Below are 25,268 nucleotides of genomic sequence, written 5' to 3'. Positions count from 1 at the left end.
TGTATTATCTTCTGCTTTTTTATGTGCTCAAAAATTTCTAAACATAGTAATCTAAAGGTGAGATAAGAGAATAAATAAGAAGCAACAGAGGAAATAAACTGCTGAATACAAAATAACAACAAATTACTGAAAGATGGAAAATTATTGAAAGTGTCTTAGACTAATAAAACTGAGCAGAAAAAGCCACAGGTGTAGAATACAAAAGAAGGGAAGCAGCTGAAAAGACAGCATGCCTGCCCAAAAGATCCTGGAGAAGCCCAAGTCAAAAAAATTTTAAAATGGCCAGGTATAATGATGATAATTGGAAAGAAATGAAGTATGGCTTAGAAAGAGAGAGTTACAGGGAAATTCTGCAAATAAACCAGTCACCTGCCACCCCGATGCATAGAAATGTGGACAGTCAGGCGTTTAGCCCCATGGAGAAGATTATGAGTGACCCACCCAGCAGCCGTCACTCATTTTTATTTTCCTGACAGAACTCTGATTTTCATTCGGCATCTGTTCCTACCCAATACGTGACCTCATTCACAAGCTCCAGAGGTACAGCCTCATGAGTCCTAGCGAACTGTGCTCATTCCCCTGCCACTGACTGATTTAGGAATGGGCATGAACTGATCCCGGCTAACAGTATGAAAGCAAATCTACTAAGGAGACTTTTAGGAAGTTTCCTAGATCCAAAGAAAGAAGTGAAAGAAAGAAAAGGTAGTCTCTTCTTCTGTTAGGTATAACCAGATCCAGGTGTTATGCCTAGAACTGCAACAGGCATCTAGCAACCATAAAGGAAGCCATTGTGAGTGCAAAAGTCTAGGCAAAGAGAATGGCAGAGCAGAAAAAAAAAGGAAAAAAAAACTGGTTTCTTGATAACACAGAGTTGCTGATCACATGGTACCTAGAGACAACCTCTCTGGACTTGCTGATACACAGCTTAACATTTAATTTTATGAACCAGTTTGAAGATTTTTTTGTTGCTTGTAGCCAAAAGCATCCTGATGAACTGTCACCCCCCAAAACTCTGCATGTTCTTCTCTACACACACTGAACTTATCAATGAATAGACTAACATCTGGCATTTGGACATATTCTTTAATGTCCAGTTCTATGCCTGTTAACCCTAAAGTGAATCCTACTATTTGACAAGCCTCCCAGAACTGTATATAGAATGCTCAGTAATCCTAATGCTTTCTTTCTAAATAAGAATGGGTCAACCAAGAATTGCCAGATATGTGAAGACAGCCTACAGCAGCCTAACAGAGAAAGGCCAAAATAATACTGAAATTTAAGAATTCAAAAGAAAGGTTAAAAGGCAAAGTCAAGTAAATGTCCCAAAAGCAAAAAGATAAGTAATAGAAAATATGAGGATAATCAAACTGGGAGGTCTATTATTCAACCAACAATGGTTTCAGAAAGAAAGAAATAGAGAAAATGAAAAGATTACGAAAGCAATTAAGCGAGAAAAATTCCCAGAAATGAAAGGAGACATGAATCTTTAAATTTAAGGGACCTACCAAACAACAAAAAGGATTAAAAATTAAGAAAGACCCAAACCAAGATAATATCACTGAAATTAAGCTTTCAGAGAAGAAAAAAAATAGGTACATACAAAAAAAAAATTACAGTGGCTTAATATTAAGACTTTTGATAAACCATATTAGATACCAGAAGACAGTGAAGCAATGTTAAAAATTCTTAGAGAAAATATCATCTCTGGACTCCAGCTAAACTATCAATTATATTTAATGACAGAAAAAAAATTTTATGCACATAATGACTCAGAATACCTTCCTCTTCTTGATTACTTGAGAATGTGATCAAACAAGAGAAGGAAATAAACCTAGGAGGACAACAGTGGGTTAATGCAGAAAAGCATTAAATGGCAAGTCCTAGGTTGACAACTGTGAAATAAGCTTTCACACTGAAGTCAGAACACAGAGCTCCAAAAGACTTCCAGGTAAAAAAGTGATGTGTGAGAGCAGATAGTATGATTAAAATTCTGGATTCTTGAGGATATGATAAAAACACAGAGTGTAAGGTAATTACCAATACTCTCGCCCCAAAAGAGGCTGTGTAAGAAAGCCAGAGCTGAAGTCATAGTCACAGAGGAGAAAGTCAGTGTGATTCAAAGAGAAAGTAATGTATGCATCTTAAGCGTCGGAATAGACGATATTAGAGATATCGTCAAGAAAAGTGTATGCTCCCCCTGCCCCCGCCAAAAAAAAGGGGGCATTCGGAACTTCCGGGGAAACCGGACCTTTTAAAAAAAAAATCAGCACAATCCAAATATGAAAGAAACTAAAATGTGGATGATTTTCAGTATCTAGGTTAAATATAGGAAAGAAAGATCCACTTGTGTATTATTCCTCTGAGTGATAACAAAATACTGGAACCTTAGAATATAGCCCACTATTTGGGTCTATAGTAAACTTACATTTATTGCCATTTATTTGCTTTCAAATTTTAGAATATACCTATTGACAAAGCATAGAAATCCTAATTAGTTTTAAAGCAGAATAGACTAACCTCACCAATGTCTGAGCACAGCCAAAAAAAGGAAGACGGAGGAAGAGGGTAAAATAGGGGTCATTTAATTATTTGGAGAACAGGTGAAAGGAAGGAATCCCTATCTGTCATACCAAGAAATTAACAAATTTCCTGTCAAAGCCTTAAAACAAAACAGAACAAAAAGGCATTAAAAACAAATGTCTTTGGCTTCTGGCAAAAAAGTATTTGCCTCTGGAGGGAATGGTGGACAAGATTTTTGTTATAAACTCTCTTGTACTATTTGATTTTTAAAAACCCCGTGTATGTGTTTCTTTAACTCTAGAGTTCATAAATTCAAAGATCATCTTCAATAATAGTGCCCTTGATAACTGGACAACTTCTCACACTGATTCCACCATTTTCAGTAACAGAATGTTCTCATTAACACAAAAAGATGACATTCATGTTTAAGTTATGATTTATTCACTCTAGTTCAAAATGCTTCTGAATGCCTCACTGAAGAATATTTAATTTCTACAAATATAAAATTTGAGAGCACCTCAGATTAGTGGAGAAATAAATTATTAAATACATGATGTTGTTATAACTGCCTAAGTACTCAGAAAAAATGCTAAATCTCTCCCTCTATACAGAAATCAATACCGGGTAGGTAAAATATATAAATACTAAAATCGCAGAAGTACTAGGAGAAAATGTAGGTGAATATTTTATAATACTGAATGAAGAGAAGGCCTTGCTATGCCTGCCACTTAAGAGAGAAACCTCAGAGGAAAAGGTAGACCTGACAATATATAAACAAAAATTTCATGAGTAAAGGAAAAAAAAAGTGAGTGAGTGAAGAAAAAACTGAAGCTAAAAGGAAAAAAAAAGAAAAATTTACAACATATGAAAAAGAAGTTAATAGTCATAATATATAGGGAATTTTTACAAATGAAAAACACCCCAATAGAAATATGGATAAAGGAAATTAAAAGGGAATCACAAAAGAAGAAATACAAACCATTCAAAGAAAAGCAAATTAAAATTGGGCATTTTTGTTCAATAAGATTAACAAAGTTAAAAAGAATGTTAGTGGAGAGTGTGCAGAAAAGGGTACTATCTTACTGTATAAGAAGGAGTATGATTTGGTACATTTCTGGGAGTCAGTTAGAAATGTGTATATACTTTGAGCCTTTAGGAATTTCTATTAAGAAAGCAAACATATATATATGCACAAAGACTATATGTATCTGCCTACCTACCAACCAGCCAGCCAGCCAGCCAGCTAGCCAGTGATGTGTTATATAACAACTGGCTACAGTGGGGAATGGCTGATTTGGGCTGATGTTCCGACTTCCGTGGTATAAATAAATACTCCTAGTCTATGGCCAATTTCAAGCGACTAACGTGACCTCACTCAATGTGGAACTGGAAGGCTAATAATGGCCTGTGAGTCAGTACAAACTGGCTTCAGCACACCATCATGTTTGTCAAAATACTGTTTATACTGAAAAAATTAGAAACAATTTATACTAATAAAGAAATGGTTAAATAAATCGTGATACAACCATACAGTGAAAATGACATAGCCATTTAGAAATGATAATATGGCTATATTTTAATATAATGCATAAACCTAAGAAAAAAAGTTTTAAAAGATCATATAAAGAATGAGTTAATTTATGTACAAAAAAAATTATGAGTACATATAGACTAAAATTTGAAAGGTTAATATATCTAAATGGGTGGGATTATGGGCATTTTCTGCCTTTTTACTTTTATCTATAATCTAAATTTTTAAGTTTATAATAATCAGGAAACAATGGTCATTTCTTTTCTACAAAGAATATAGAACAAAAAATATATATACAGTGCTTAAGAATTTAGAAGTTTAAGTTTCATCATCATGCTGTACAAGAACTGCTGTGGTCCAGCGATGTGCCCATGTTTTGGTTTACTGCCAGGTTTTACCATACCGCCACCTTGCATTCATATTAGTTTCTTACGAAGTGTTTTCACGCTATTATCTCAAGTATCTTAGGTTACTCCATACTTAACTCTCGTGTCATTCTCCTTAAGGTAAGGTCTAGACTTGTCCATTATAAATCATTGGGTACTTATTTTAAGTTGCTATTTCCACAGGCTAAACAAATAGAAATCATTTTCAAGTATCATTAAATTTTCATAGAACAAGTTAATCTACATTTATTGTGTCTGAAAAACAAAATACGTTAGCCCAATATGTATTATGGAGAATAATACATTATTGGTTTCATTCAGCAAACACTGATCACCTGCTATGTGTCATGAAAACAGAAAGACTAAAATTTAGTAAAACACAAAAACATGTAAACAGATGATTACTGAACAGAATGATGTGTGAGCCCAGAGATGGAACAATTAATTGTATAAGGGAACAAAGAAAAGAAAGCTTCACAAAGAAAGTAACAACCAAGTAAAGGTTTGAAAGCTACTAAGAGTTTGCCAGGTAGAGAGGCAGATGGAGGGAATGCCATTCCAAGTAAAAAGAACGTGCAAAGGCCCAGAGTTGTCAAAGACCCTCGTTTGGAAGCTGAATTCAGTGTGGCTGGAGTGGACTAGAAGCAGATACACCTAGAAGAGGCACTGCTGGGGCCAGGTTATAAAAGATCCTTACAGACCACACATAGGAGTTTGGACTTTTATCTTTCAGGAGGTTAGGGCCCAAGTTTTAAGAAAAGTAAAAATTCAATTTGTTTTTTAGGAGGATGCCTTACTCTGATGATTATGTGAGTCAACTGGACTAAGGAAATGACCACTGGATAATTTACTTAAGACAGCTCTTCAAAAAATCTAGACAAATGATGTTCAAACTATGCTTAGTTCTCCATAATTTTTTCATAAACAATTGACTGAAAAAAGTGCTTTTGCTAATTTGAGAAAAATAAATGTTTACCGTCGTCTTTTGAAGGGTGACTTTGGCATATCTGCTGTAGGGATCATCTGCTCCCCTGGCCTGACCCACATGATAGGCCCATCATCACTCTGGGACCTACACTGGAGTCGGAGGCTGGAAAGTGTACCCCAGGGCAAAGTCATCTAGAGTCAGATGAATGAGTCGCATTAAAACAATTTTTTAGACAATTTACAAGTAAACTCCCCACCCAAAAGAAAGTTCTAGGAAGCTTATTTTGTTTGTATATATGAAAAAATAAATGTTACATTAAATAGTAATTTATATGTACAAAAGAAAATTGAAGCTAGGTATTCTGTACCAATAATTTTCTAAACATTTCTATTCAAAACACTGGGTAAAATTTCATTTTAACAGAAAAGATTAGCTTAATACTTTTTAATAAAAAGTGTCCCTTTTGATACTATGAATTAACACTCACTTTCAGAAATGGTGATTCTTCTAACATATCAAGGAACTCTGGGAAATAATCACCAACTTCTTCATCTACTGCTCCAACAAGACTTATCTGCCGCATAGGACCTGCGCGGTAGGTGCCACAGCAGTACGTCCTGTTGACCTGAGATAAAACGAAAGAGGGGGGAGAAAGGCTGAATTATACTATAATATAATTAAATAGAATAGGGCATTATTTCCAATGCTGCTATTTCTTCTACACACTAAAAACTCAATGGTCAAATTCAATGGTCAGTACCTTGGATAAAATTAACAGTTACAGAAAAGTACCCTAGCACACTGACAAATACATTGATATGATATATGCCAAAAATAGAAATTTCAAAGTGCAAGTTAGTCTATGGTCCCAACATCTCAAATAAATACTGAAAATATTAGGATATACTTAAAACTTTTCTGAGAATAATGATCTTTGAACTTTATGAACACTTTAAAGTGATCTTTACTTAGAAACAATCGGTATAAACAATAAAATTGGCAAGGCAGGCAGAAAAATAAAAGACCACAGTCAGATCAATCTTCCAAATTTGTTTTGTACTCCCCAGCTTGACAGCCCTCCCATCGGGCCAGAAACCAGGCTGACTATTCCCAAACCTAACCTCCCACTACTAAAGGTAATATAATGCCTACTTCCTTATAAGATCCTCTATGCTAAGTAGGCTGATCTTTTTCTCTACCCAGCTTATGCTAAACTTATTTCTACCTGCAGTGATTTTTCTCTTGAATCTGCCCTCTTGGAATGTCCTCTTTTCTGTCAACCCAAATCTTATCTATCTTTCAAAGGTCAGTTCAAGACTTCTGTTCTTCTGGAAGCCTTCCTGATCACCCTTCATGATCTTTACCTTTTGTGAAGTCTAATGTTACCTGCAAGCACATAAACATTTTCTCTTTATTAACTCTTTAGTGAATTTAGGGCACATTCTATACAAATCTGCAGCCTGGAGAATCCTATCACTCAAATGAATCTACCAAATGATTCAATACAATTTGATATTACTCTTTTAGTCATTTCATGTATGTTTTATACTGCTACCTCCAATTTAGAATGTTTCCAAAAGTTAGAAACAGATCCTGTGCATACAGACGACTAGCCTAAAAATGTTGGATTCTAACCAGGATTTTCACCTTAAATCAGTAACCTAGCATTTCTACCTTAGTTAAGATACAGATTAAATTGAAAAGCTTAACATATAGTTGTACCTTTGTAAGTGGGTCTCTATTAAACATTAAAAAATAATAATAAATTGCTACTGTTTTAAATGCCATCTATTTTGCTAGCATTTCTTACACAGTTCTTCACTAGTAGACTTCTTTAGCAGCATTTTCAGAAACTCACTATTTTTTTCCATAGACAATTTAACATTACTGCCACACATACATACAGAAAAAAGGTCTTGGATCTTGTTCTCAAATAGGAGGGACTGATTTCTTAATTCTTTACAAACTTTCCCCCAAGGTTACCCAAGGTCATCAACAGCCTAGATCAGAATTACCTTGCATCTATTTGCATGAGCTACCTTCTATTCTTTGTATAATCATCATGCTATAAAAGCTAGGGGAGGCAGACTGGGAAAGAAGATGGTCATGGGATATAGAGATAAAGAAGGGGAAGTAAGGGACCTTTTCTAAAAGCATTATTCTAACTATTCTAAGCCAAACACCCTAAAACGATTAAAAAAAGATTTAACCTTCATCACTAGTTCTTGGAATTGTATGTGTTCAAGTGTAATAAGAAATAGCAAGTGTAAATATATATATGCCTTACTGTTAAAGTGTACAACTGAAACTTACTGGATTTCATTAACCAATATCACCATAAATAAAAAAAACATAGAAATAAATAAGAAATATCAAGTCTCTCCCAAATACCTCTTGCAACAATCCCCAATTATCAGAAATTCCTTTATCTAAAAACACTTTCAAACTATACATGATGGTGGCAATTTATGTGAGAAATATTCTAAAGACTTATCACAATTTAAAACTCATGTAACTAAAGACCAGTCCTGAAGAAGTGTACTGCCATGTGGTAATTTTCAATTTATTTGGTCTGCTAGTTTTGAGATTATGTAACTTTTAATGCATTATTAATTTGAAGTCATTCACATTAAATTATGTACACAAAGTGAGACTGAATTAATAATTTTACATCATTATACTCCAAGTTTACCTAATTTAAATACCATTAAACTTAAGAGCACTGAACTTGAAGACAACTTAAAAAGGCAAATACCTAGGATAATTAATATGGTATGAATAAATATAAAGCATCCCTTCCTGTTTGGAAAGAGAAAGTAAACCTAAAAAGGGGAAGTATTAAGTTGATGTTTGATGAGGCTAGAAATGAAGCAATCAGCGATTAAACTCTGCCCCCTCTAAAAAAAAAAAGTGACAGTAGCAAAGCTTATTAAAGAATGTCTATCACATGAGTAAAAAAAAAAAAACTAATAAGTGCTAATGTTTGTGGGGTATTTAAATAATTAACAGCATAGGTTTAAGATGGACAGCATTTATGACCAGAAATTCAACAGGCACCAACTATGTGACACTAAAGCCAAACTAGCAAACTACAAATTATCCCCCAGTATCTATTCTACCCTTCTTTTAAGTAAAAAAACTTCCTGGGCGCACAGCTGAGCTAGGCTCCTTGGCAGCAAGTGTAGCTTGATCTGGCCAATGAGATGCTAGCCTAAGTTACAATGCCAATTTGCAGAGCATGTCTTTATAAGTAATCAGCCTGCTCTCCACTTTTTCTCTTTTGAGGGCCAGGTTCAACCATGCATATGACAACACTGAACGGACGGCAAAATTTAAAAACAGAAGGAAAGTAGAATCCTGGATATCACAGAACACAGTTCCTTACCTTTGGACTCCACAGAGAAACTTTCATTTTGTTCTAGTCACTGTATGTGAGGTCCCTTTGTTATGGTAGTTTGGCCTATATCTTTTATACTTTGTACTGAGGGAGGCAATTCTCTGTGTTGCACAGATAACGTCTGGACTAATATCTCCTGCTCTGGGCTTAAAAAAAAAAAAATGGTAATAGAGCACACCCAAAAGAGAACAATTTAAGATTGCTCTTAAATTGTGACTTGAAAATCATTCAAACTGGAGGAAGAGTAAAGAAATTAAAAGTATTTCAAATGCATTGAACTTGAAAAGATTAAAGCGAGGACACAACACTCTTAAAATATTTGGAAGCTTATCACAGAAGGGACTTAAATAACCTCGAATAAAGGAGAAACTATAGGCAAGTCGGTATCATTATTTTTAATAGAAGTTTATTGTACATTATATACCAGCCACTTGTCCTGAACACAGATACAGCATAGTAGACCCGTTCCTGGCCCCTGGAAGCTTACAGTCTAGTAGGGAGAGTCAGACAGTAATCTAAACAAATATTATGAACTGTGACAAGTCTTTGGAATGGAATGTATAAGACCCTATGAAAGAGAACATCGGATCTTGATCTAGAAGATAGTGTTCTTCAAAGTAACATTGAGATAAAATCTATAGAACAAGTTTAAAGGTAATATAATGCCTTAAGCTTCACCCTTTTCCAGGTCTAAAAGAAAGCTAATGATGCTAAACACAGAAAACAAAGCCCAGAGAAATGAGCTGTGTGGCTGGATTATGAAGAGCTTGAAGACCACACTAAGGATCATAGGAAATCACTAAAGGATTTAAAGTTGTAAAAGGAAGGTTATCACTTTGCCTTTATTTTTTTAGGGAAGAAGGGTCTTGTTTTTTCTTGTTTGTTTCTGTTTCATTTTCTCAGAGGAGTAATGAAAGAGAGACCGGCTAGCAGGTTTCTGTAATATTCCAATAAGAAACAATAAACTAAGCTAACAGGAGTGAAGGCGAATGAAAAATGGAAAAATATCTAGGAGATAAAATTGTTGGGACTTGGAGACTGGATATGACAGAAAAGAGAAAGGGATGTCACAAATGACTTCTAGGTTCTAGCTTTGTGATCAGAAGCAGAGGATGGGTAGAGAAGATATCTTCAGTTTGGAATATGATGAGCTTAAAGTATGGGGTAGGCTGAATAACGGCTCCCAAAGAAATAGATACTAACCCGGGGACTTGTGAATGAATTAAAGATTTTGAGATGGGGAGATAATCCTAGATTATCTGGTGGGCCCTAAAACACAGGTGTCTTAATAAGGAGGCAAAAGGATACCTGACTAGAGAGTGGAGAAAGCAATATAATGATGGAAGCAGAAACTGGAGTAATGTATTTTGAAGATAGAGGAAGGGGACACAAGCATGGGAATACAGATGGCCATAAGAAGCTTAAAAAGGCAAAAAACAAAACAAAACAAAACAAAACAAAACCCCACCAGAAATAAACAAAAAACCCCCAGATTCTCCCTCAGAACTTTCAGAAGAGACTAATTTGTGTTGTTTGAAGGCCCTATGCGGTTTCTTGTGACAGCAGCAACAAAAAACTAATACCAAGTAACTTTGAAACACCCAAGCAGACATGTCAAGAAAGAAGCTGAGTCCAAAACCAGAAGAGGTCTGGACTGAGGATATAAATCCTAGTTAAGTAGAACTTTAGTCTTAAAAGACATTTGACTAGAGAAAATATATAGAGTTGAAATAGCAGGGGTTTTAGAAAGATCCAACTTAAAAAAACACACATACACACACAAAAGGGGAAGAAAAGCTAACAAAAAAAACATAAAGGGAGTTGTCAAGTGGTCAGAGAGGTAGGTTAAAGAGAAAACCAAGAGCACAGTATCCTGAAAGTCAAAGTAAGAAAATACTTCAACAAGAACTTGGTCCAAATGCTGCTGAAATGTCTAGCAAGATGAAGATGAAAAATGCCCACTGGTGATCCTAGCAACAAATGTTTCAGAGAAATTATGAGAGCAGAAATCAAATCGGTGTGGTCTAAGGAAAGATGAGGAAATGGAGAAAGCAAATGTAGGCAAACCTTTCAAGAACTCTGCTGTGAAAATAAGAAGGGTTGGTAGAGGAGAAGATCAAGGGAGAAATTTTCAGATAGAAACATTAAGCAAACCTCCATAGGTTGCATGAACTTTCCCACCAGCAAGCAACCTAAGAAAGGATGTATTGCCCCGCACAGGCTCATTAATAGAAACTTTTGGATCATTATCAACCTTGTGGATTTTTACTAATGTTAAGTAAAAACTGGCATCTTAGTAGTTTTAATATCATTTTCTTATGAACAAAGTTGGGTATCTTTTCAAATAAGAGGATAAAAGGCCCATTTATATTTCTTTTTCTGGGAACTGTCCATTCACAATGCTCATTTATTTTTATATGGGGTTGTTAGTATTTCTCTTACCTATTTTTAGAGCAGTATAGTTTAGGAAAGTTAATCATGTTAGTGATATAAATTGTAAATAATTTTTCATAATTTGTCCTTTGACTTTGTTTATAGTAATTTTTTGTTTTGGTCATAGTAGGAAAGAGCTTTCCCACTCCAAACTTATGAGAATTCTTTCATTTTTCTTCTATTACATTTATGTCTCCATTTTCTACATTTAAACCTTTGATTCCATTTGGAATTTATCTTGGTACACAGTGATATGTGCCACCAATGATCTGAGATGCTGTAACTTTTATATACCAAATGCCTATATTTATTTGGTTGTATTTCTGGACTTCTCTGTTTCACTGAACAGTGTTCATAAACTGGTATACACTTATTTAATAATTAAATCTTTAGAATGTATTGATATCTGATAGGGCACTCTTTCATGACTGCTTTTCTATTTCAAAGCTTTCCCGGCTCTTCTTGCCTGCTTATTTTTTCATATAAACTTCAAAATCAGTTTGTTTGTCCCAGAAAAAAACTATTGGTATTTTTACTGAGATTGTGTTCGATTTATAATTTAGGGAAAACTGTCATTTTGATTCTTCTTAATCCAAGGACACAGTATATCTTTTCATTTAGGTCTTCTTTTGTGTGGTGTTTTAAAGCTAATGGGAAGAGTTTGATAAAGGTGAAAAGGTGAAGATGACTGACAGTTAAACATGGCAGACTGAACACACGACTTACTTCTCTTCTTTATCAAAACCCTGCGCAAGTGAGAGTAAAAAGGCTATAAATTCCAGAAGCTCAAAGAGGACAGAAGTAAAAATAACAGATACAACTATTAAAACACTTTTAGGTGAAAAGTATATAGGGGAATTAGCAGACTGAGAGAACTCTGAACACTGAGTACCTGTACAGAAGACACCCAACAAGCTGGTTTGTGCTATAGAACCGTACTAAGTAAGACTAAGCATCACAGAAGGAGGGAAACAAAGTACAGAACTAAAAACAAAGGAGAAGAGCTTAAAATCTGCACAAAGGTCAGAAGACCTCTCCACTTACCTTCCACCTCCCCATCCCTATCTATTTTGTGGGGAAAGTGAACCAAAGAGACTATTGAAACAAAGACACCAGACACAAGTATGGAAAACAGATATTACAATGAAATCAGGGAATTAAGTAAAATTTTATTTATTTAAAAATGAAGTCACCTATCTACTTCCATAGGTCAGCTCCAAGAATTCTAGCAGACAGAGAGTATAACCTACTCTACTTCCCTGGCAAAAATGTGGTGGATTCTTACCTGCAGAAATTAAAAGCTCTAGAGAAAAAAATTTCTAAATGCTAATTTTTAGAGCATTCCTTACAATGATGTGGCCAAATATTTCCTAACCAGTCATCAAATGGTAAGTCCCACCAATGTGTTCAGAGTTTCTAATCAGTTACATAGTGACTCATGTTTAAGTATTAATAGATTACACGACAATTGAAGAAAATAGCTGACATAAAAAGAAAATTAAAACAAAGAGAAATTTGATGAGACAACTTAGTGAATAAAAGAAAGTTTCAAAACAAGTGCAATTAATATCAGAGAACTGAAAGAAAGTATTACGCATCCATAAAACAATAACAAAAACTTATTTAAAACACACGCACACACTAAACGAGAACAAGCACTTAACCTGTAAACATTACAGCTAAAATAAATCAATAGGAGGAAAAGAATATAGTTAAATCTCACCAGAAAATAGAACAAAAAGACAAAGAAAAGAAAATCAGAGGTTCAATCAGGAGGCCTAACACCCAACTAATAAAAGTTTCAGGGTTAAACAGTGAAAAATAAGGTAAGGAAATTAAAGAAATAATACAAAAAAAAAAATGTAGTTAGAAGGATATGCATTTCCATACTGAAAAGGCCTGGAACAGGAGAAAGAGGCAAACAGAAATCCCAGAATATACATCTACAAGATATACAGGATGCATACAGATGTACATCTCAGGACAGACCTCTATGTATACCCTTACTGAAACATGGTAATATTACAAAACTGTAAACAACTTAACTGTCCAAGAACAAGGGAATAAATAAATTGTAATATAGTCATAAAACAAAGTACAGAAATATAGTGGTAAAAGGAATGAACCAACTAGAGTTACATATATCAACATAATTCTCAAAAGTAATGTTGAACAAATGCAACAGACAATTCATACAGTGTTCAATCACACAAAACAGTTATATATTGTTTATCTGTTCATACATGCCTAGCAAAATATTAGAAGATGCATGAAAATGATAAACCACAAATTCAGAATAAAAATTTACTTCTAATAAGAAAAAGCTGATTATTTTATTAAAAATATGAAAACACATAAAGTAAGAATTCATTAAATATAATTTGCACTTTATATGTGAAGCGGGGAGAGTAAAGGGATAGGGAGGGGTGTGTAAAGATCTTAAGCTAATGGGTACAGAGTTTCTGTTTGGGGTGATGAAAAAGTTCTAGAAAATGACAGTGGTAATGGTTGTACAACATTATGAAAGTATTTAATGCCAATGAAGTATATTCTTAAAATAGTTAAATAATAAATTTTATGTTGTGTATATTTTGTGACAACTAAAAAAAAAATCCTAAGCAAAGTGAGGGATAGAATCCAGAACACAGGTAGAAGAATTAGCTTTTGAGGAGGTGGTGGGATATATTCTCTATTGTAATAGGAGGGAATGCAAAAAAGATGTCTACAGATAAAAAGTGTGAATAATCATCATGAAGGACAGGGAAGCAAGTTGACCAAATAAGGGTTGAGGGTCCGCAATGTTGAGGGTCCACAGGAAGCCTTATGAAACCTTATGAAGAAACAAGCTCCTGAATAATTATCAATCCAAAAATGAATTTTAAAAACATTTACTTTACGTAGAGGTTAGACAAGATTATCTCCAAGAGCCCTTGGTTTATGACCCAATGAAATTCTAAGAGGATGGTATCTACAGGTCATATAAAGGGAATGAGAGTAATGGTAGATGAATACAGTTTAAAATGCTATTTCTTAAACGTGCCTGATGATAGGAATGGAATTACTTGAGGTATTTATCTCAGGCCTCGCCCCAGACCTCATGAATCAGAATTTCCATTACAGGAACCTGAGAGTCTAATGTATATTTGGAACTAACAACCTCAGATTATTCTTAGGACCCAGCAGTTTTGAGAAGCTCTGGCCTGGAAATAGCCCTAAAAGCAAAGAACAGGCTAAGTTCTACCACCTCCCACAGTGAAAGAAGAAACAAGCGTTAGGAGGATTGGAAGGAGGTAAGTAGAGGCCGAAGAACAAAAAAACTAAGGCTGCCATGGAAACAGAAGACATAATGCCAACCAGGGAAAACCCAGCCTTGAGTTAAAACAGGAGGCAAAGTGGGAAGGGAGAAAGAACTGTGATATCAAAGGGGGAAATACCTCTAAGAAAATAATAGTTAGCTTTGCATGCATTTGAAAAATATATTTATAATATCTATAAAAGTTGAAATTATATTTGAATACTATACATATTGCTGTCAACAAGTATATAGTTCTTTAGATTAGAAACTCAACTTTACAAAGTTATCCTGTATTAATTGCTGAGTTAAATAAGCTCAACTGTGTTTCAATACACCTTTTAATAAGGATAGTTATAGGTCCTTTAAAAACTTAGAAGATAGCAGCTTTATTCGTAATTGCCAAACCTAGAAGCAACCAAGATACAAATGAATGGATAAATAAACTGTGATACATCCAGACAATGGAATATTATCCACTGCTAAAAAGGAATGAGCTATCAAGCCATGAAAAGACATGGAGGAACCTTAAATGTATATTATTAAGGGAAAGGAGCCAATCTGAAAAGGCTACATACTATATGACCCCAACTATATGACATTCAGGAAAAGACAAAACTATGGAGATGGTAAAAAGATGAATGGTTGACAGGGGGTGGGGGAGGTGGGGGTGAGGATGACCAAGCAGAGCAGAGAGGATTTTTAGGGCAGTGAAAATATGCTACCATGATAGATACATTTCATTATACCTTAGTCCAAACCCACAGAATGTATACCATCAAGAGTGAACCGAAATGTAAACTACGGACTTTGGGTGATGACGATGTGTCAATATAGGTTCATCAATTGTAATAAATAAACATACCGCTCTGGTGGGGGATGTTGATAATGGGGGAGTCTGTGTACCTGTGGGAGCAGGGGGTATATGGGAAATCTCTGTACCTTCCCCCCAACTTTGCTGTGAACCTAAAACTGCTGCTAAAAAAACAAATTCTTAAATACGAAACAATACAAAACTTAGAAGAATACTAAGTTAGAAATGCACTATATGGAAAACCCTGTGAGTGGGTGCGGGAGGGATAATTATTCCACAGAACTCATGTTTCAGGAAGAAGGCTATTTAAGCTGATTGTTTAAAAAACAGAAAGGAAAAAGCTAGCCACCAATCTTCCTAACCTTGTGACCTGTGAAAAGAAAGGCATTCCTCTTTAAAACATACAGTGAAAAAGCTATGTGAGTCAAAAGTGAGATTTAAGCTGTACTTAGAATGACAGAAAAAGAACCAAAACTACCATTTTTATGATTTTTTTTCTATAAAGCCAGCTTCTTAAAATATTTCTTTCTTTTACATAACACACTGATGTGTAGTTGAGTTTCTCAAAATGTTCTACTAATTCTACTCTCTTAATTAGTACCAATTCATTATAAAGTGCTAATTATATTAATCAAATATGGAAAACACCTAATAAGCCCATTTTAGGCCTTGCCACAACTCACAGTGAAGAAATAACATTTACTGATTTTCTCTAAAACAGGAGCCATTACCATTTTAACGTTAAAAGTAACATTTATACGAACATCTAAATAAAGAGCTGTGATCCTCAGGAAGACTTCAATATTGTATACATATAGAAATCTTTTTGAAAAAAAAGCAGAACTTAAAATATGCACATTTGCCAGATAAAGAGATCAAAATCCTATTATGATAGATATGCTTTTTTAACCAATCCCCTTTCTCCCCAGCACATACACATACACACCCTTCTCCATATACATGCTTTAAATAGTTAGCTGCTGTAAGGTGAAAATAGTCTCAGATGGTTATATTTAAAACAACTCCCCATGTAACTTCACTATATTTTTGGTGGGTTTTTTTGTTGCTTTTGTTTGCAATTCGTGTACAGAATTTAAGACCTATAACCTGGCTGGTTCATGGACCAGCAATATCATCTGGGAGCCTGTTAGAAAGGCAGACTGTAAAGCCCCAACCCGGATCTGCGAAATCAAAATCTGCACTTTATATGCACATTAAAATTTGCTAAACTCTCACCTATGGGATTTAATACCATTCAGAGACAGAGGAAGAAACAACTCCTCTTTGAAGGTCTACCACTATATAACCTTGGGGAAGGTCACAACCAAAATATGACCTTCCTCGTATATAAAACAAAGGCTTGGAAATGGTTCCCACCTACCCTAGAATCCTGTTAGTTCATTGGATGACTAGAATAATCAGTTTAACAGCTGCCATAGGATTTTTATAAGGAGGGGAGCCAAATATTACACACTTGTTGCAGAACTAACACTTCAAAGTTTAAAACCATATTAAAAAGTTTTCTAGTAGCCAATAATTACACAACTTAATACCTAAGCAAAAAATCATAAATTATATTTATTCCTAAACATATACATATATTTTAGGGAGAAATACATTTCCAAGTGAACATTAATTTTTCTCTGTAAAATTAACCAAAAGAATCCATAAACACTTAAATGTTTTGGCCAAAATTATTATTTAGCCAATACTCACTGAATAATCCTAAAGAATTGTAAAAATACATACCATACTGTAGTCCTTTAGATTAGAAACTCAAACTTTACAAAGTTAACCTATATCAACTGCTGAGAGTTAAGTAATTAAATTTGAGGATCAGCTTGGTGATTCAAAAGATATTTAGCATGAACTTGCCTCTTTTGATATTAGAATATTTGAGTTTTATAGACTATTAAAAGAAAAAACCACCCAAATATGCATCCTAGCTTGGCCACTACAATAGTTTAAAAATGTAAAAATAATGGAAGCTATAGTTTTTCTTATACAAAACAAAGCTATATTTTACTTCCTCCAGCTAATGGAGACAAATACTAAAGTAGTGTTTCTCGAACTTTAATGTGCATATGAATTACCTGGGGATCTTGTTAAAATGCAGATTCTGATTCAGAAGATCTGGTTAGAGGTTTGAGAGTCTGCATTTCTAGCAAGCTCCCTGGTGATGCCAATTTCATACACAGAGCACAAGTTAAGTAGCAAGCTTCTAAAAAAAAAAAAAAGCATATTTACAATATTAAGATGGCCACGGTTTATACAACACTGGTCTTGATAATGTTTCCAATTAAAGTCCTACCTGAGCAATTGAACGTTTTCCCATCCTTACCGTATTTGATCTCTCATGTGGATATACTAGATTACGCCATCATTCTTAAAACACAGAAAACTTGTATCCTAAACCTCTTTCTACCTTTCTTTCTTTTTGACATCTTCCCATGCTCAACGTACTTACATGTGGGTGCATCAAGGGATTCCAATCTTAGCTTCATCTCTTTTCCACTCTAATGCTTCCCTGGATCACCTATATGCTAATGAGATCCAACTCTGCATCTTCAGCATAAACATGTCTCCCAATCTTAGATCCAGTATTTAACCACCTAACTGCCAGTCTTCACAGGTTCCGCCAACACAAACTACCTCACTAAACTCACCACCTTCCACCCACAAAAGCAGCTTTTTAATCCTATATTGACTTTGTGTCCAGCACCATCATCCACCCATTGTCCAAACCACATCTTAAGACTCGAGCCTTCCCTCTCACCAAATGCAAATAATCTCATCTTCTAATTATTTCTCAAATTTCATTCCTTCCTCTCTAGTGTCGATAACAGTTTGGACATGGATCATTTCTGATCTGATTACTATAGTAATCTAACCAGTCTTCTGGCTTCCAATCTCATTTCCCTCCTCAATACCACTGTATAATCTCTGCAACATAATTTGATGGTAGTAATCCCCTATTAAAATTCACTAATGTTCCCCATTACCTTTAAGAAAAAGTACTTTTTTTAGCACACCATATGAAGCTCATCACAATCTTGATTTTGTCTATCTCGCTGGTCTCAACTCTCACCACCCCTTAACAATCAGTATGTACTCTTGCCATGTCATGCTATTTACAGCTCCCTGAAAGAGCCACATTCTCTAGAGTCCCCGTGTGTTTGCATGGGCTATTATTTCCTTTGCTTAAATGCCCTTATTAAGCTAAGTGCTAATCCTCTTTCAAGACTCCACTCAAGCAGCACATGCTTTCAAGCACCTTTTCTAATTACTCAAGTCTGAGTTAGGTAACACTACAAACTGTGCTCCCTCTATTACAACTGTTTTCCCTATGCATACCTCTATGCTAGTACTTGTCAAACTGTATTATAATCGCTGGTTTGTTCATCTCCTCCACTAGACTGAGCTCATCAATTAGCCCTCTTAAGAAAAGAATGTCTAGTACATGGCAGGTTCTCAATAAATGTTTGCTGAACAAACTATCTTGAAACATAGTCATGAATAATTATTATGGTTATATATTTAAACTATAACTTCTACTGACTGTGTCTCCAAGGTAATAAAAAATTTACTTCACTTTATTTTTGGATTAACAGAACTTCCTAAGACTTCACAAAACACAGAAGTCCAAAATTCCTAATGTATTCACTTAATTTCTGACAAACTAAAGGTATTTGTTAAAAATATTAGAATAGCCTTCTGAATACCATGTGAAACTGAGGCATTTTAATTTCACTGACCACAGTGTTAGACAAATAACATCACTAGTCTCTTCTTCAAAGGCTGCAGTAAAGAAGGAGGATGGTAAAATGCTGCACAAGTTCAAGTGGCCCAGGTTTGCACTGACTTCTACTCATTAACTGCGTGACCCTGGAAAACAATACACATCTCCAAGCCTCAGCTTCTTTAATGGAAAACAAAAAATGAAATTGCTTACCTATCAAATAGGTTGTTTCAGATATTCAGATATGAATGTGAAATCATTTATATAAACCGTGAAGTGCTAAATAAATTTAAACTACTATGTTAGCTTCCATCCCAACATCTGCCAAAGATTTTACAAGTGTAAATGTAAAGTTTCGTAGGCTACTTTGACCTCCCAAACCCATCTCATACTTCTCGCCAATGACTCAAAATTCATAAATAAAATTAAGTGCCGGGATCACTGGAACATGAGACTTATTCAACAGTTCTCAATATTTTCATGTGGTTGAAGTGTTTAATGATAGCTAATGTAATAATAATCTGATATGTTCTTAAAAAGTGATGATTTTATAAATCTCAAAGTAAATCTCAAGGTAAGTTGTTGGTACAGTCATTTAAATTTCAGCTCCATTTGAAAAAATTAATCGGAGGACAAAAATCAGCAGGGAATATTTAAAGATATCTTCTTTTATTAACTATTTAGACTGGGTACTGTCTATTGACATAAACTTGATCCACTACTAACTAATATGAAAGTTAAAAAGTCACCATCACAAAACCAAGACTTTTTTTCCCCCAAGTTTCTGGCTTATTTCTCAGGTATGCTTGCTGATCTATGTCAATTAGAAGAGAAAATTTGCTGCACTTTTCTAAAGTAAAAAAGTGACAGAGCATATTAATTCTGCTCTCAGCAATATCCTTCTTTCTTAATTTCAATAGGGACTTACGGGGACTATGGACTATAGTAGAACAGTTTTCAGTCCCTTCTCCAATATTGATAAAAATAGGATTCCTTAACCTTCAAAGGGCAAAACTTCTTAAAAAAAAAAAAAAGGAAAAAGAAAAAACAAAATCTACTACAAAAGTCAGCACTTCGGTACCTGATTGTGGTAACAAGGCCAAAATCCAAGACGAAGCCCTTTATTGCACATCGTGTTCCAACATCTTGGGCAGCCCCCATCTTGCGACCTCTCCAGATTGGCTGCTCCTGCTCTCTCTACTGCAGAGAGAACTTCAATTAGAGAAATTCTGAAGCTCATAAATCTAAACTGGATACTCCCCTCATTGGAGGCAAGGATGGTAAGAATCACTAAAAAGATTCAAGTTAGAGGAGGTTTCAAATGGAAGTGGCTTGAAACCACTACAAGGCAGGAAGCTGAGAGTCTTACTGTGCAACAATCTATTTACCTAAAAAAAAATCTTAAGAATGGCAGCAAATTATTAGGTAACCTGAAAAAACAGGTTGTATAATCATAAATCTCTAAAGAGTGTAACGTTCTCCACTAAACTTGCGTAGAATTTATATTTATAATACAAACTTACAGCTGACCATTCACTTTCGTAATCCTTATGAGAAAAGCAAGCAGGAAAAAAACTAGGACGTATTTTCAACTTTGTTTTAAGCCCTAAAATAACTTCATTGAAAAAAATGTCTGGTTAAAAACCACTGGTTAGGAAGGAGGGGTTTCCCTGCTGACTTAAGCCTAGCTGCCCAGGCAAGGCTTCAGAAAATGTCTTCACCTACAACCGTGCACAGGCAGACGGAGCAGAGGCTGTGGCGGTCTTCCTGGTGACACTTCCAAGTCGCGTAAATAAGGTATATTTCTGGGGTAGACTGCCAACAAGTTACTGAAAGGAAAACGAAAGCAGCAAAAACCTGGCAAATCAATCAGCCAATGCCCTCGTGTGTTTTGTTATAACACAAAAGGCAAGTTTACTGAAGTTATACTGAGGCTACCAGATCTAAATCACACCTTCCACACCAACGTTACCTGATTTGTGAAAGAATAGATTTGTTTTCAAGTTGGTTTTCCGTAAAGACTTGTAAAGATGTAGAACATGTATGAAGCATTTCTTAGACCAAACAAGCAATAAGCCACGTCCCAAAGAACTTCAGCAATTCAGAGTTTTCAATTAAAGAAATAAACAATTTGAAATGCCGTTACCGAAAATTATCAAAAATGTACTGATTTGTGCTATGCGAAAGAATGAGGTTAACACTGCTGAGATACTGTAACTGTAATGACTAAAAAATTTAGCAAAGATTTGACCTTACCTGAGTGTGAAAATTTGAAATGGTGGTTGTTTCGATATCTTTCTTGCCCAGAATTTCCATTTTCACTGGAGTGTTGGGGAAATTAAAAGCAAAGTAGTCCAAGAAGTCTGGGAGATAAGCGGCCGCTCCATGCACTATTGCTAAAGCATAGTAAGCAGCATTTTTCTCATTTTCACTGAATGTCAAAGCAAGAAACTCCTCAGAAAATCTCTCCATCTCCATTGGAGACAAAAATGAGAGTTCGTCCATGTAAGCATGAAGGACAAGAGCACCACCATTGGACTGGTGTTCCTCATGAATAAAGTTGCTAAATTTAGTACCTGTTTTTAAGAAATTTCTGCGAATAGAATGCTCCTGGTGAGTCATAAAAGGTGTTTGTACTCCCTGGGGTACCCGATATTCTTGCATGCCCAAATTTAACCGGCACAGCTGTTCGTCTTTCAGATACCTGAAGGACTCCTTATTAACTCCTGAAGTGCTATTCACTTGTCCTTGGGTGAGGATTTCCTTACTGATGCGCGTCAGGCCAGCACAGACGGTTTGTACTTCCTTATTGTACATCTTAAGGCGTCTTCCTCGCATATCTTCTCGGTGTTTCTTTTTCTTTTTCTTCTTTATTTTCTTCAAGACAAAATCATCAGCTCTCTGGGTTTTACCATTTTCATCTGGTGTTTCTGGCCACAATAATTAAAAAGAAGTTAGTTGCTAGGTCTAGTGTCAACATACAAGCTTCCTAAGGTACTTGATCTCAAATTAAATAGCCTATTTCCAGTTTCTCTGAATTTGCCATTACATCTTACGTGTTTATAAAATGAATGAGACAATGACCTTAAAATATAATAATTGGTTGAAGATTATGCTAAAAAGCAGATAATGCAAAGATAAGCATGTAACTTAAAATGACTTGCAATCAAACTAAAGGAAATATTCAAGTCATTAATTTCACATATGCTATACAGTATGGTATACCTGTTCAGTAACCCTTGTTAAATCTAAATTGAAGCTCGATATATTTTGCTTTATATTTTGCTGTCAGTCTACACATTACTATGTTACATACAGGTGAATCAAACAAAGGCAAATAAAACTGTAGGACACCAATGTGCCCACCAACTTCCCAAGACTGGGGGTGGAGGGGCAGTCTCATATACTGTTGCTAGAAGTATAAATTGGTACAACTTTCATGGAGGGCAATTTGGTACCCTCCAAAATTAACATGTACCAAAAGCCTTGAAAATATTTATAATTCTCAGCCCAAAAAATTCCACTCACAAGTAAAAATTACATAAGAAAATAACTGAAGATACATAAAGATATCCATGACAGTATTATTTTGGGAATCCCCTAATGTCCATCCAATAACAGGATACAAATTAAACTCTGGTACTTACATAATGTTAAACTACTACCCAGCCATTATAAATTACATTATAGATGAAAAGAACTGACAAATTACAAGGTTACAAAATACTGACATTGTCACTCTTTCAGAAAGCCTTCTCTTAATAACTTTCCCATCCGATTTGGATAGCTACTCTTACTGCGTTTATTACTGTACTTCCCATCACAGCACTTAAACATAGTCTGTACTATTACTTATTTAATTTTCCACCTTTCCTCTAGTCTGTAGGCAATCTAAGGTAGGATATATGTATGTATATATATACATACACATACATACATATACATATGTCTTACTTTTCTTTCCAGAGTTATCTAACACATGTATACTCTTACCCCATTTTTATAATATTAAACATTCATTCGTTCAGACTTTTATTTAGTACCTACTATGGACCAAGGACACTTCTGGGCACAAGCGATACGGTGTTAGCTAAGACACAGTCCCTGCTCTCTCAGACCTTACAACACAGTTGGACAAGAAAAAGAAAGTATCCGTAGGTTACTCTAGATGCTGGGGAAGCTCTCTTTGAGAGGTGACACTTAGGCTGAGTCCTAAATAATACGACAAGCATGTTTTCCAGAGAAAAATATTCCAAGGAGAAGCAAAAGACCTGAAGACAGGGAAATGTCTGACTTATCTATATATGTTTTCTAGTATATAACACAGAAAAATACCTGGAGAAATACATACAAAGGTGTTAATGGGAGTTATCTAGGATGGTAGGATTATAAATGTCTAGCTTCTTTATTGCTTATCTGCATTTTCTAATTTCCTAAAATAAACATATATTACTTTTATAATTAAATTTTTTAAAATTTTAATGGATTATCATGGATTGACAACCTAAAATAGAATGGCATCTTTTATTTACTAGTTGAAAAATTTACCTAGCAAGAATTTAGAATTAAATATCAGCCATAGTCCTGATCGACCTTCAAGCATAACGTGGTATTTACTGTATAGAATTTATCCACCTAACAACAGTATTTCTCACATGTTTCAACTAATTCAGCATTAAGACAGATACTCCAATAAATCCTATTATTACACCTGGGAAGAACAAGTTCAATAAACTTCACAGTAAAAATTTACCTGGTATAATATGTAATTATATGATAGTTGTAGTACTCTATACAAAATCATTTCAATCGCCAGATATTACGAGTTATAAAATCTTCTAAAGAAAATATTTAAAATGCAAGTTAAAGACTTTAAAGTGTATAGATACCAAAAGACTTTCATTCTGTTTAATACTTGCTTTTAAACAAAAAGAAAACCATTTGCAAACATCACTTGTAATTAAACTGAGATCATTTACCAAAATATACATGTAATCAGATTATTTAAATTGACAAGAGAAAAGTAATCTTTTATTCTACACACAACTAAACGTTTGAGAATTCATTAAAACACTCAGTAACAGTCATTTATATTTCTTACCAAATAAAATTAATCGAAATACTTTCCCCAGATATCAAGTCAGTAATTTAGGCAATTCTCCCAAGTAACTAAATGTTAATGCCATTAAACATAAAGGTTAGACCAATTTTAAAAATCATCTAATTACCCTCTGCTAAATGTTTTAGCAATTTCACAGGAAAAAAAAAATATCTCTGAATAGATCCTGTTATTTTAAGCTTCAGAGGAGGTATTGGTATGCAGAAGATGAATTGTGACCTAGATCTGCCACTGAAATTAACACCAAGGAGCTGCCCTGATTGTAACACATTTTTTATATTACTATCAGATTACCAATGGCATTTCCCACATGGCCAAGTCTCTATGGGTTTTATTCCAAAACTCATTTATATAAGAACCATTCAATTAGTCCAACTGGGTCCATCTCAAAAAAAAAAAAAAAAAAACTGTATAAAGAAAAAGATCTTAAATTGATTGTAATCTCATAGTTTAACATGATAAAAATGGAAAATATGAAATAAATTTCAGTAATCTACTCACTAATCCTGTTTTTCTTATCTAAGGCTGACATACAAAAAGTTCATTTTCGATTATAGACAAATTTGACACAACTTGTGTGACACTAGCTAATGAATTTCCATAAATAGACAAAATTTATTTCTGAATTATTGTGGCAGCAGTTAATTGAGAATGGCATACATATGGAGTTATTAAAAGATTATTACAGTAAGCCATCGCTGCTTTATGAGAATGATACTGAGGTTGCCTTGCCTTAAATTAAAAATGTTATTTAAAAGTCAATGTCTTTGCAATATAAAAGATTCAAATCAACGTTTTACAACATAAACTTACACAATGTTAAACGTCAATTATATCTCAATTTTTTTAAAAAAAGTCAGTATCTAAAGTCTTCAAAATCTTTCCATTTCTGGTAGAGTATGTTAGCCTTCCAACAGAGAATGTATTCAAGACCAACTATATTTAAATAAAAATAAAAAATAGAAATAAATTTAAAAATTTTTAATGTTTGTCAATTTGAAAAAAATGAAATTGTGATGAAACTTTAAAAATAATGTATTCAGAAAGTACCATCTGAGTATTTCCCTGTAGTGCAAAATCTAAAACTTATCAACAACAGTTCTTTTATA

The 25,268-nt window shown here is 34.5% G+C and overlaps 1 protein-coding gene across 1 annotated transcript in view; it reads right to left on the bottom strand.

Moving 5' to 3' along the window:
* Positions 1-25,268, bottom strand: part of RSBN1 (round spermatid basic protein 1) — a 39,533-nt gene that overhangs the window by 7,132 nt on the left and 7,133 nt on the right. Inside the window, exons 2-4 of the mRNA XM_023534947.1 lie at positions 21,297-21,970; positions 5,853-5,990; positions 5,414-5,556 (exon numbers count right to left, since the gene is read on the bottom strand). Of these exons, the coding sequence (XP_023390715.1) occupies positions 5,414-5,556; positions 5,853-5,990; positions 21,297-21,970 (955 nt within the window). The remainder of the gene's footprint in view (positions 1-5,413; positions 5,557-5,852; positions 5,991-21,296; positions 21,971-25,268) is intronic.

The sequence above is a fragment of the Pteropus vampyrus genome, unplaced genomic scaffold, assembly GCF_000151845.1.
Source record: "Pteropus vampyrus isolate Shadow unplaced genomic scaffold, Pvam_2.0 Scaffold6, whole genome shotgun sequence".
Lineage (NCBI taxonomy): Eukaryota > Metazoa > Chordata > Mammalia > Chiroptera > Pteropodidae > Pteropus > Pteropus vampyrus.
This window is presented reverse-complemented; position numbering and strand designations above follow the sequence as displayed.